We start from the raw sequence: 13,311 nt of genomic DNA, 5'->3' as shown, positions 1-13,311 counted from the left end.
TGATTCTATAGACTGTAGCCTTCCAGGCTCCTCTGTTCATGGGATTCTCCAGGCAAGAATACTGGAATGGGTTGCCATGCCCTCCTCCAGAGGATCTGTCCGACTCAGGAATAGAACCTGTGTCTCTTACATCTCCTGCTTTGGCAGGCGGGTTCTTAGCCACTAGCACCACCTGGGAAGCTCATTCTTCCCATCCATTCAACCAAAACAACATCACAATAGACAATGAAGAAGCAGGTATGAAAATCAGGCAATCTTAATTTACAGACTTAAGAGAAGAAACTTAGGAGGGGGAACGTTTGGGGGAAGGATGGGGGAAGGGAGAGGTAGGGAGTTTGTGATCAACATGCAGACTGCTATATTTTAAATGGATAACCAACAAGGGCCTACCATACAAAGCACAGGGAACTCTGCTCAGTGTTAAGAGGCAGTCTATATGGGAGGGGCTTTTGATCTGTGGTGTTGGAGAAGACTCTTGAGAGTCCCTTGGACTGCAAGATCAAACCAGTCAATCCTAAAGAAAATCAGTCCTGAATATTCATTGGAAGGACTGATGTTGAATCTGAAGTTCCAATACTTTGGCCACCTGATGTGAAGAACTGACTCACTGGAAAAGACCCTGATGCTAGGAAAGATTGAAGGCAGGAGAAGGGGGCGACAGAGGATGAGATGGTTGGATGGCATCACTGACTCAATGGACATGCGTTTGAACAAGTTCCAGGAGTTGGTGATCGGAAGGAAAGCCTGGTGTGCTGCAGTCCATGGGGTCCCAAAGAATCAGACATGACTGAGCCACTGAACTGATTGACTGATATGGGAGGGGAGTTTGGAGGAGAATGGGTACATGTATATGTATGGCTAACTCCCTTTGCTGTCCACCTGAAACTATCATAATATTGCTAATTGGCTATATGCCAATATAAAATAAAAAGTTTAAAAAAAGAAAAAGAAAATCAGGCTATCTTCTATTAAGCCAGATTTTGAGGGATCTATTAAAATGCAAAACAATGTCACTCTTCTCACTTTTTTCTTTGTGGAAAAGTTTCTTTTTGTAAAAATGTTATTTATGTTAACATGTAATGAGCTATTTTATGTGAACTAAATATTTGTAAGATTTCACATTTTCGAATTTTGCACGCTTGTCTAATACCTAGTATTTCTGAACTGTTTTTTTTTTTTAAGGTATAACTTACGTTGATTTTTCACTGAAATCATGGTTCTGTCACTACTTCTGTAAACTAATCTGAAAGGATGTGAAAAGTGAAGTCACTCAGTTGTGTCCAACTCTTTGTGACCCCATGGACACCAGGCTCCTCCGTCCATGGGACTTTCTAGGCAAGAGTACTGGAGTGGTTGCCGTTTCCTTCTTCAGGGAACTTCCTGACCCAGGGATCGAACCCAGGTCTCCCACATTGTAGACAGATGCTTTCCGCCTGAGCCACCACTTGATCTTAGCCAAAAGGCCAAGAAGCAATGCTCAGAAAAGTGCTCCCCCTTTATCATCAATGTAACTCCTTAATCCCCTTCCAACCTAATTCCCTTATCTTGCTATGAAAATAAGGTGTAATTTTGTGACTGAAGACTTCCAAAGAATGAAGACAATGGGACATTTTATTCTCAAAATTGTGACATATTACTTGCAGCCACAGATTCGGTATCAGATGTGAGAATAAGGATTTTTGGTACATAAAAAAATATTTCCCAGTTTTGTAGATATCTGTTGACATCAATGTCCATAGATAAAACTGAGGTAAACAAAAGATCTCTGAGGCTGTCTCATTTTCACAGCAGGCTTTGCAGGTGGCTCAGTGGTAAAGAATCTGCCTGCCAAGCAGGAGATCTGGGTTCAATCCCTGGGTGGGGAAGATGCCCTAAAGATGAAAATGGCAACCCACCCCAGTATTCTAGCCAGAGAAATCCCATGGACAGAGGAGCCCAGCAGGCTAGTCCCTGGGGTCACAAAGAGTCCGACAGACTTAGCGACTAAACAACAAAGTTTAAAATCCAAAACTTTGAGCATCACGGTCTTATGAAGTTTGGCGGAGAGCTTAGAAAAGTATGTGTATCGAAAAGTAAAGTTACTCCTCCATGAAGCCTTCCCGGCCCTCCTCAGGAGCAGCAGGAAGTCTGCTTCCATTCCCACAGCATCTTGTGTTTGTGCGCATCTGATTCTTTGCCACCCCATGGACTGCAGCCCACCTCTCCCGCATTGGCAGGCAGGATTCTTCACCACTGCGCCATAATGCCGCCAGAAGTTGATCTATTCATCGTGTCACTTTTTTTACATAGGGAATGAATAAGTAAAGAAGTGCTTCCAGTTTATTTATCCAATGACTGTATTTGAGGTGTCAGCCGGGATTGGAAGCTTTTGATCTTATAAACATTACCTTAATAATCACCGAGTCACTTAGAAACTGTCTCCATTAATTCCCATGCATTTAACTTACTAAAGGATTTAAGTCTTATGTTAATTTCCTTATCTAATGCGGCCACCACCAGGTCTTTTCCTGTCCTGGGATGTCTTCTCTAGGCCAGCATCGCTGCATGTGCTTTCTTTTCTAGAGATCTGGGAGGCAGTGAAAGTCCCCCTCACAAGTTCACAAGTTCACAAGTTGGCTGTGCTTTCTGGCACAGATCTAATTGGACCTGAGGTCGCGCCTCGAACTCTTGCCAACAGTGACCGAGGGTGCGTCGAGGCTTCCTAAGAACTCTAGGAAATGCAGACTCACAGTGCCCGTTGCGGCCCTCGGATTCAGACGGGCTAGACTGGAGCCACAGGAGTATGGGGGGATCCCCCAGCGCCTCCCGCCGTCTTTGGCTGTGCTCCCTCTGAGGCTGCTAGGCCGGCGCCCGCCCTGCTAACCGCTGTGGGTCCCACCAGGTTCTGGGAGTCCAGGGGCGAGGCCCAGCCTCTTCTCCCACCCACTTTCGCCCCCACAGCTCAGCCGCAGCCCCTGGTGGCGAGACCGCCGGCCCCGAGAGCGCGGCCGCCGGGTTTCCAGTCCCCAGGGGTGGTGTGCGGGTCGTCGCCCGGCCCTGCAGCCCCGGGGCCGGACTAGCTGCAGCCCAGCCGGCACTCACCTCGAGGCCGGCGGCAGGCACGGCGCAGCGCGGCCACCCCACAGGCGCAGGGTCCCGCGGAGGAGGCGCGTGGCCATGGCTGGGACAGCGAGGGCTGCCGGAGGGGCAACGGACACGTCTCCTCGGGACTCGGAGCGCGCAGGGCCAGGGCCGGCCCAGGAGACTATCCTTGAACCTTCCCCCGGGGCAGTCCCGCCCGAAAAGCGTCGCTCAGCCTCCCTGGTACCTGCACCCTGAGCGTGTTCCGGAGCGGGGTCTGCCACCCCCATTCCCAGTGTCTCCGGCGGTGAGTCGCGCAGCGTTGGGACACGCCCCCTCCCCCCGCCCCGCCCCTGGAATCTTACCAAAGGAAAGACTCCAAGCCAGAAATTGTTACTTTTTCCGCGGCGTTGTGTATCTAAGCAGTTCTCAGTGTTCTGAACCGCCTTGAGGAACCAGTCTAAGTTCTGAAGCCTCAGGAATACACTCAAATACAAACTCACAAACTTACGTGGAGTACCTTTTCTTTTCCTCTTTAGGGTTTTTTTCCCTTATTATTTTTTAATATTTTTTAATATGGACTGTAGCCCGTCAGGTGCCTCTGTCCATGGGATTCTCCAGGCAAGAATACTGGCGTGGGTTGTCCTCCAGGCTAGTACACAACATACCAGTTCAAAATTTGTGTACCTTATATTCCATTTTTAAAACATTTTATTTCGGTATAGTTGATTTACAAGGTTGTGTTTCTGCTGCATAGCAAAGTGAATTAATTATACATATACATATATCCACGCGTTTAAAAATTCTTTTCTCATTTAGGTCATTACAGAGTAGAGTTCCAGGTGGTATATAGTAGGCCTTATTAGTTATCGATTTTATATATTTTTTGTTTTCCAAAACTCACCTATTTTATATATAGTAGTGTGTCTACTTCAACATCAATCTCCCATTTATCCTTCCCTTCCCTTTATCCTCTGGTAAGTTTGTTTTCTACATCTGTGAGTCTTATTTCCCTTTAGTAAGAAAGTTCTTCATTTGTATCATTTTGGTACTCCACATATAAACAATAATCATGGTATTTGTCTTTCTCTGTCTGATTTCACTTAGTCTGATAATCTCCAGGTCCATCCATGTTGCTGCAAATGGCATCATTTCATTCTTTTATGGTTGAATAATCTTCCATTGTATATATGTGCCACATCTTCAATACCCACTCCTCTGTGGATAGATATTTAGGTTATTTCCATAGCATGGCTATTGTGACTAATGCTTCAATGAACATTGGGGTGCATTATGATTTTCTCTGATGTATGCCCAGGAGTAGAATTGCTGGATCACATGGTAGTTCTATTTTTAGTTTTTTAAGGAAACTCCATACTGTTTCATGAAGTTTGTTTTCTAACATTGCAGACTGATTTACTTCACATCAGTTCAGTTCAGTTCAGTTCAGTTCAAATGCTCAGTCGTGTCCAACTCTTTGCAACCCCATGAATCGCAGCATTCCAGGCTTCCCTGTTCATCACCAACTCCTGGAGTTCACTCAAACTCATGTCCATCGAGTCGGTGATGCCATCCAGCCATCTCATCCTCTGTCGTTCCCTTCTCCACCTGCCCCTAATCCCTCCCAGCATCAGGGTCTTCTCCAATGAGTCAACTCTTCCCATGAGGTGGCCAAAGTATTGGAGTTTCAGCCTCAGCATCAGTCCTTCCAATGAACACCCAGGACTGATCTCCTTTAGGATGGACAGTTTGGATCTCCTTGCAGTCCAAGGGACTCTCAAGGGTCTTCTCCAACACCACAGTTCAAAAGCATCAGTTCTCTGGCACTCAGCTTTCTTCACAGTCCAACCCTCACATCCATACATGACCACAGGAAAAACCATAACCTTGACTAGACGGACCTTTGTTGGCAAAGTAATATCTCTGCTTTTCAATATGCTATCTAGGTTGGTCATAGCTTCCCTTCCAAGGAGTAAGCGTCTTTTAATTTCATGGCTGCAGTCACCATCTGCAGTGATTTTGGAGCCCCCCCAAATAAAGTCTGACACTGTTTCCCCATCTATTTCCCATGAAGTGATGGGACCATACACGTGGACATCACCAGATGGTCAACACCAAAATCAGATTGATTATATTATATTCTCTGCAGCAAAAGATGGAGAAACTCTATACAGTCAGCAAAAACAAGACCAGGAGCTGACTGTGGCTTAGATCGTGAACTCTTTATTGCCAAATTCAGACTTAAATTGAAGAAAGTGGGGAAAACCACTAGACTATTCAGGTATGACCTAAATCAAATCCCTTATGATTATACAGTGGAAGTGAGAAATAGATTTAAGGGACTAGATCTGACAGATAGAGTGCCTGGTGAACTATGGAATGAGGTTCGTGACATTGTACAGGAGACAGGGATCAAGACCATCCCCATGGAAAAGAAATGCCAAAAAGCAAAATGGCTGTCTGGGGAGGCCTTACAAATAGCTGTGAAAAGAAGAGAAGCGAAAAGCAGAGGAGAAAAGGAAAGATATAAGCATCTGAATGCAGAGTTCCAAAGAATAGCAAGGAGAGATAAGAAAGCCTTCCTCAGCAATCAATGCAAAGAAATAGAGGAAAACAACAGAATGGGAAAGACTAGAGATCTCTTCAAGAAAATTAGAGATACCAAGGGAACATTTCATGCAAAGATGGGCTCAATAAAGGACAGAATTGGTATGGACCTAACAGAAGCAGAAGATATTAAGAAGAGGTGGCAAGAATACACAGAAGAACTGTACAAAAAAGATCTTCATGACCCAGATAATCACGATGGTGTGATCACTCACCTAGAACCAGACATTCTTGAATGTGAAGTCAAGTGGGCCTTAGGAAGCATCACTATGAACAAGGCTAGTGGAGGTGATGGAATTCCAATAGAGCTATTTCAAATCCTGAAAGATGATGCTGTGAAAGTGCTGCACTCAATATGCCAGCAAATTTGGAAAACTCAGCAGTGGCCACAGGACTGGAAAAGGTCAGTTTTCATTCCAATTCCAAAGAAAGGCAATGCCAAAGAATGCTCAAACTACCACACAATTGCATTCATCTCACATGCTAGTAAAGTAATGCTAAAAATTCTCCAAGCCAGGCTTTAGCAATATGTGAACCGTGAACTTCCAGATGTTCAAGATGGTTTTTAGAAAAGGCAGAGGAACCAGTAATCAAATTGCCAACATCCACTGGATCATGGAAAAAGCAAGACAGTTCCAGAAAAATATCTATTTCTGCTTAAAGACTATGCCAAAGCCTTCGACTGTGTGGATCACAATAAACTGTGGAAAATTCTGAAAGAGATGGGAATACCAGACCACCTGACCTGCCTCTTGAGAAACCTGTATGCAGGTCAGGAAGCAACAGTTAGAACTGGACATGGAATAACAGACTGGTTCCAAATAGGAAAAGGAGTATGTCAAGGCTGTATATTGTCATCCTGCTTATTTAACTGATATGCAGAGAACATCATGACAAATGCTGGAAGAAGCACAAGCTGGAATCAAGATTGCCGGGAGAAATATCAATAACCTCAGATATGCAGATGACACCACCCTTATTGCAGAAAGTGAAGAGGAGCTAAAAAGCCTCTTGATGAAAGTGAAAGAGGAGGGTGAAAAAGTTGGCTTAAAGCTCAACATTCAGAAAACGAAGATCATGGCATCCGGTCCCATCACTTCATGGGAAATAGATGGGGAAACAGTGTCAGACTTTATTTTGGGGGCTCCAAAATCACTGCAGATGGTGATTGCAGCCATGAAATTAAAAGGCACTTACTCCTTGGAAGGAAAGTTATGACCAACCTAGATAGCATATTGAAAAGCAGAGATATTACTTTGCCGACTAAGGTCCGTCTAGTCAAGGCTATGGTTTTTCCAGTAGTCATGTATGGATGTGAGAGTTGGACTGTGAAGAAAGCTGAGCACTGAAGAATTGATGCTTTTGAACTGTGGTGTTGGAGAAGACTCTTGAGAGTCCCTTGGACTGCAAGGAGATCCAACCAGTCCATCCTAAAGGAGATCAGTCCTGGGTGTTCTTGGGAGGACTGATGCTGAAGCTGAAACTCCAATACTTTGGCCACCTGATGTGAAGAGTTGACTCATTGGAAAATACCCTGATGCTGGGAGGGATTGAAGGCAGGAGGAGAAGGGGACGACAGAGGATGAAATGGCTGGATGGCATCACTGACTTGATGGACATGAGTCTGAGTGAACTCCAGGAGTTGGTGATGGACAGGGAGGCCTGGCATGCTGCAATTCATGGGGTCGCAAAGAGTCAGACACGACTGAACTGAACTGAATGATTCTGCTTTGTGACTTCCCTAGTGGCTCAGATGGTAAAAGTGTCTGCCTACAATGTGGGAGACTCAGGTTCGATCTCTGGGTCAGGAAGATCCCCTGGAGAAGGAAATGGCAACTCACTCCAGTACTCTCGCCTGGAAAATCCCATGGACGAAGAAACCTGGTAGGCTACAATCCATGGGGTCACAAAGAATCGGACACAACTGAGAGAGTTCACTTTCTGCTTTGTGGACCTTTTGTTCTACAATGTATTGTAAATTTTGTAAGCCGGAGACTGATGTCCTTCTCCCATATTGACAGCTGAAGAACTAGGGTACAGTACATATCAATAAATTATGCTCGTCATGCAAATTAAGAACATCAAAAGGGAGAAATGAAGAAGGAAACTGAGGGATCTGGACTCCGTCTTAGGCCTGACCTACATAAGCTACACGCATGGTCACCCTCCCAGTGGACTATGAACTTTGTGCTCAGTATCTATGGAAACGACACACCAATGAAAGAACAGACCCCCTCTGGACAAAAGAGTTTCAGGACCTGTACCTAGATTTATCCACTGTCTAAAGGAAAACACACTAATTATCCCTGTCACCGGACAGGGTCATACATTTTGTGCTTTTCGGAGGGTGACCTCGGGCCTATTGATAAATGACCAATTGTTTAACTATTTAAGCTCATGACACAGAAGTTATGGGTTTATTGTGATTGTATCTCTCCCTCTTTGTTTGGGCAAGTTTCAAGGAATTTGGGGAGGTGGGTTTGTGCATGTACACTTAGGGTATATAAGGTTTTCACAGACACTGGTCGGGGTCCTTGGCTAAGAGGAGACTCTGCCTTGGGCCCGCCAGTGTAATACACTGCACTTGATGGTCTGTACTGTCCTTCTGAGTGAGTTTGTTTTCTGGTGTGTGTGGCTACAACAGTGGAAGCTCACTTGTCCACCATCTTGGACCCATTTGGTTTGTGTCTTGTCCTGTATCATTCTTTTAAAGTCTATGCCCTTCCCCTTCTCACCTGTGTCAGTATGGAGCAATGAGACCCTTCTCTACATGGTCTTGCTGAGTCTCTGACAGTGAAGATAATAATAAAACACTATTTCAGTGTGACTTAATGGTCTGAAAATAACTATAGCAGCACTACTTGTTTAATGAGAATATCTGATGATGAGGTCCAGGATTCTATATTGTTAACATGTATCATGTCTCCCAGAGCTTCCCTGGTGGTTCAGATGGTAAAGAATCTGCCTGCAAGGCAAGAGACCTGGGTCCAATCCCTGATTTGGAAAGACCCCTGGAGAAGGGAACAGCTACCCACTCCAGTATTCTGGCCTGGGGAATTCCATGGACAGAGGAACCTGACAGACTACAGTCTATGGGGTCACAAAGAATCAGACACGACTGAGCGACTTTCACTCACTCATCATGTCTCACAGGTGATTTTTAAAATTCAGTTCAGTTCAGTTCAGTTCAGTTGCTCAGTCATGTCCGACTCTTTGTGACCCCATGAACTGCATCACGCCAGGCCTCCCTGTCCATCACCCAACTCCCAGAGTTCACTCAAACTCATATCCATTGAGTCGGTGATGCTATCCAGCCATCTCATCCTCTGTTGCCCCCTTCTCCTCCTGCCCCCAATCCCTCCCAGCATCAGAGTCTTTTCCAATGAGTCAACTCTTTGCATGAGGTGGCCAAAGTACAGGAGTTTCAGCTTTAGCATCATTCTTTCCAAAGAACACCCAGGACTGATCTCCCTTAGAATGGACTTGTTAGATCTCCTTGCAGTCCAAGGGACTCTCAAGAGTCTTCTCCAACACCATAGTTCAAAAGCATCAATTCTTCAGCTTAATTAATTCACTTTTTTCCTCATAAAAATACTCTGTATTGATCATGACTGGATTTTCTGTGTCTCTTGTTACTTGTTTGTAGAAAGTAGGCTTCATTCAGGCTTCCCAGTTGGCATTAGTGGTAAAGAACCCTCCTGCCATTGCAATGGTCCCTGGGTTGGAAAGATCCCCTGGAGTAGGAAATGGTATTCTTGCCTGGAGAGGATGGTTTGATCCCTGGGTTGGGAATTCAAAGAGCTATTTATTAGGGAAGGGAGGGAATGCAGAAACAAAGAAGAAACAGTCAGTAAACAATAATGCAGCTTTAGGGCAGGGGCCTGATTCTTCCTCAAGGAATATACATAAGAAAATACCTTTGAGTTTTCTGTAGAAACTAAGACCCAGGTGGTGGTGTTCAGTCACTCAGGCTTGTCTGGCTCTTTGAGACCCTGTGGACTGCAGCATGCCAGGCTTTCCTGTCCTTCACCATCTCCCACAGTCTGCTCAAATTCATGTCTATTGAGTCAGTGATGCCATCCAAACATATCAGCCTCTGTTGTCAATTTCTCCTCTTGCATTCAATCTTTCCCAGCATAAGGGTGTTTTCCAGTGAGTCAGTTCTTCATATTAGGTGGCCAAAGTATTGGAGCTTCAGCTTTAGCATCAGTCCTTCCAATGAATATTTAGGATTGATTTCCTTTAGGATTAACTGGTTTGATCTCTGTGAAGTCAAAGGGACTCTCAAGAGTCTTCTCCAGTACCACAGTTTGAAGGAATCAGTTCTTTGGTGCTCAGCCTTTTTTATTGTCCTCTCACATGACTACTATAGAAACCATAGCTTTGACTATATGGAACTTTGTAGGCGAAGTAATGTCTCTGCTTTTTATTTTATTTTATTTAAATTAATTAATTTTAATTGGAGGCTAATTACATTACAACATTGTAGTTGTTTTTGCCATACATTGACATGAATCAGCCATGGGTGTACCTGTGTTCCCCATCCTGAACCCCCCTCCGACATCCCTCCCCATCCCATCCCTCAGCATCATCCCAGTGCACCAGCCCTGAGCACCCTGTCTCATGCATCGAACCTGGACTGGAAATCTATTTCATATATGATAATATACATGTTTCAATGCTATTCTCTTAAATCATCCCACCCTCGCCTTCTCCCACAGAGTCCAAAAGTCTGTTCTTTACATCTGTGTCTCTTTTGTTGTCTCGCATATAGGGTCATCGTTACCATCTTTCTAAATTCCATATATATGCGTTAATATACTGTATTGGTGTTTTTCTTTTCTGACTTACTTCACTCTGTATAATAGGCTCCAGTTTCATCCACTTTATTAGAACTGATTCAAATGCATTCTTTTTAATAGCTGAGTAATTGTGTATATGTACCACCGCTTTCTTATCCATTCATCTGCCAATGGACAACTAGGTTGCTTCCATGTCCTGGCTATTGTAAACAGTTCTGTGATGAACATTGGGGTATATTTGTCTCTTTCAATTCTGGTTTCCTCAGTGTGTATGCCCAGAAGTGGGATTGCTGGGTCATACGGGAGTTCCATTTCCAGTTGTTTAAGGAATCTCCACACTGTTCTCCATAGTGGCTGTAATAGTTTGCATTCCCACCAACAGTGTAAGAGGGTTCCCTTTTCTCTGCACCCTCTCCAGCATTTATTGTATGTAGGCTTTTTGATAGCAGCCATTCTGACCGGAGTGAGATGGTACCTCATTGTGGTTTTGATTTGCATTTCTCTGATGATCATTGATGTTGAACTTCTTTTCATGTGTGAGCCATCTGTATGTCTTCTTTGGAGAAATGTCTGTTTAGTTCTTTGGCCCACTTTTTGATTGGGTCATTTATTTTCTGGAATAAAGCTACAGGAACTGCTTGTACATTTTTGAGATTAATTCTTTGTCAGTTGCTTTGTTTGCTAAATTTTCTCCCATTCTGAAAGTTGTCTTTTCACCTCTCTTATAGTTTCCTTCGTTGTGCAAAAGCTTTTAAGTTTAATTAGGTTCCATTCGTTTATTTTTGCTTTTATTTCCATCACTCTGGGAGGTGGATCATAGAGGATCCTGCTATGATTTATATCAGAGAGTGTTTTACCTATGTTTTCCTCTAGGAATTTTATAGTTTATGGTCTTACGTTTAGATCTTTAATCCATTTTGAGTTTATTTTTGTGTAAGGTGTTAGAAAGTGTTCTAGTTTCATTCTTTTACAAGTAGTTGACCAGTTTTCCCAGCACCACTTGTTAAACAGATTGTCTTTTCTCCATTGTATATTCTTGCCTCCTTTGTCAAAGATAAGTTGTCCATAGGTGTGTGGATTTATCTCTGGGCTTTAAATATTTTGTTCCATTGATCTATATTTCTGTTTTTGTGCCAGTACCATACTGTCTTGATGACTGTAGCTTTGTGGTATAGTCTGAAGTCAGGTAGGATGATTCCTCCAGTTCCATTCTTCTTTCTCAAGATTGCTTTGGCTATTTGAGGTTTTTTGTATTTCCATACAAATTGTGGAATTATTTGTTCCAGTTCTCTGAAAAATACCGTTGGTAGCTTGATAGGGATTGCATTGAATCTATAATTGCTTTGGGTAGTATACTCATTTTCACTATATTGATTCTTCTGATCCATGAACATGGTATTTTTCTCCATCTAATTATGTCATCTTTGATTTTTTTCATCAGTGTTTTATAGTTTTCTATATATAGGTCTTTTGTTTCCTTAGGTAGATTTATTCCTAAGTATTTTATTCTTTTCGTTGCAATGGTGAATGGAATTGTTTCCTTAATTTCTCTTTCTGTTTTCTCATTGTTAGTGTATAGGAATGCAAGGGATTTCTGTGTGTTAATTTTATATCCTGCAACTTATTCATTGATTAGCTCTAGTAATTTTCTGGTGGAGTCTTTAGGGTTTTCTATGTAGAGGATCATGTGATCTGCAAACAGTGAGAGTTTTTGCTGATTCTTTTCCAATCTGGATTCTTTTTATTTCTTTTTCTTCTCTGATTGCTGTGGCTAAAACTTCCAAAACTATGTTGAATAGTAGTGGTGAGAGTGGGCACCCTTGTTTTCTTCCTGACTTTAGGGGAAATGCTTTCAATTTTTCACCCTTGAGGATAATGTTTGCTGTGGGTCATGTATGGATGTGAGAGTTGGACTGTGAAGAAATCTGAACCCTGAAGAATTGATGCTTTTGAACTGTGGTGTTGGAGAAGACTCTTGAGTCCCTTGGACTGCAAGGAGATCCAATCAGTCCTTTGTAAAGGAGATCAGTCCTGGGTGTTCTTTGGAAGGACTGAAGCTGAAGCTGAAACTCCAATACTTTGGCCACTTCATGTGAAGAGTTGACTCACTGGAAAAGATTCTGATGCTGGGAGGGATTGGGGGCAGGAGGAGAAGGGGACGACAGAGGATGATATGGCTGGATGGCATCACCAACTCGATGGATGTGAGTTTGAGTGAACTCTGGGAGTTGGTGATGGACAGGGAGGCCTGGTGTGCTGTGATTCATGGGGTCGCAAAGAGTCAGACACGACTGAGTGACTGAACTGAGCTGAACTGAACTGTGGGTTTATCATATATGGCTTTTATTATGTTAAGGTATGTTTTTTCTATGCCTGCTTTCTGGAGGGTTTTTATCATAAATGGATGTTGAATTTTGTCAAAGGCTTTCTCTGTGTCTATTAAGATAATTATCTGGTTTTTATCTTTCAATTTGTTAATGTGGTGTATCACATTGATTGACTTGCAAATATTGAAGAATCCTTGCATCCCTGGGATAAAGCCCATTTGGTCATGATGTATGATCTTTTTAATATGTTGTTGGATTCTGTTTGCTAGAATTTTGTTAAGGATTTTTGCATCTATGTTCATCAGTGATATTGGCCTGTAGTTTTCTTTTTTTGTGGCATCTTTGTCTGATTTTGGTATTAGGGTGATGGTGGCCTCATAGAATGAGTTTGAAAGTTTACCTTCCTCTGCAATTTTCTGGAAGAGTTTGAGTAGGATAGGTGTTAACTCTTCTTTTAATTTTTAGTAGAATTCCGCTGTGAAGCTGTCTGGTCCTGGGTTTTTGTTTGCTGGAAG

The 13,311-nt window shown here is 43.2% G+C and overlaps 1 protein-coding gene across 2 annotated transcripts in view; it reads right to left on the bottom strand.

The window, feature by feature from the left end:
• ACADL (acyl-CoA dehydrogenase long chain) overlaps positions 1-3,362 on the bottom strand; it is a 43,384-nt gene extending 40,022 nt beyond the window's left edge. The window contains exon 1 of one of the 2 annotated variants that reach the window (XM_040228596.1): positions 3,082-3,362. In XM_040228596.1, the coding sequence (XP_040084530.1) occupies positions 3,082-3,350 (269 nt within the window). In that variant the 5' untranslated portion in view covers positions 3,351-3,362. The remainder of the gene's footprint in view (positions 1-3,081) is intronic. The other variant, XM_040228595.1, reaches the window with a different exon arrangement.
• Between the last annotated feature and the right edge of the window lie 9,949 nt (positions 3,363-13,311).

This window comes from Oryx dammah, unplaced genomic scaffold (assembly GCF_014754425.2).
Source record: "Oryx dammah isolate SB20612 unplaced genomic scaffold, SCBI_Odam_1.1 HiC_scaffold_27, whole genome shotgun sequence".
Taxonomy (NCBI): Eukaryota; Metazoa; Chordata; class Mammalia; order Artiodactyla; family Bovidae; genus Oryx; species Oryx dammah.
The sequence above is the reverse complement of the archived record's forward strand: the minus strand, read 5'-3'. Positions and strand labels throughout refer to the sequence as shown.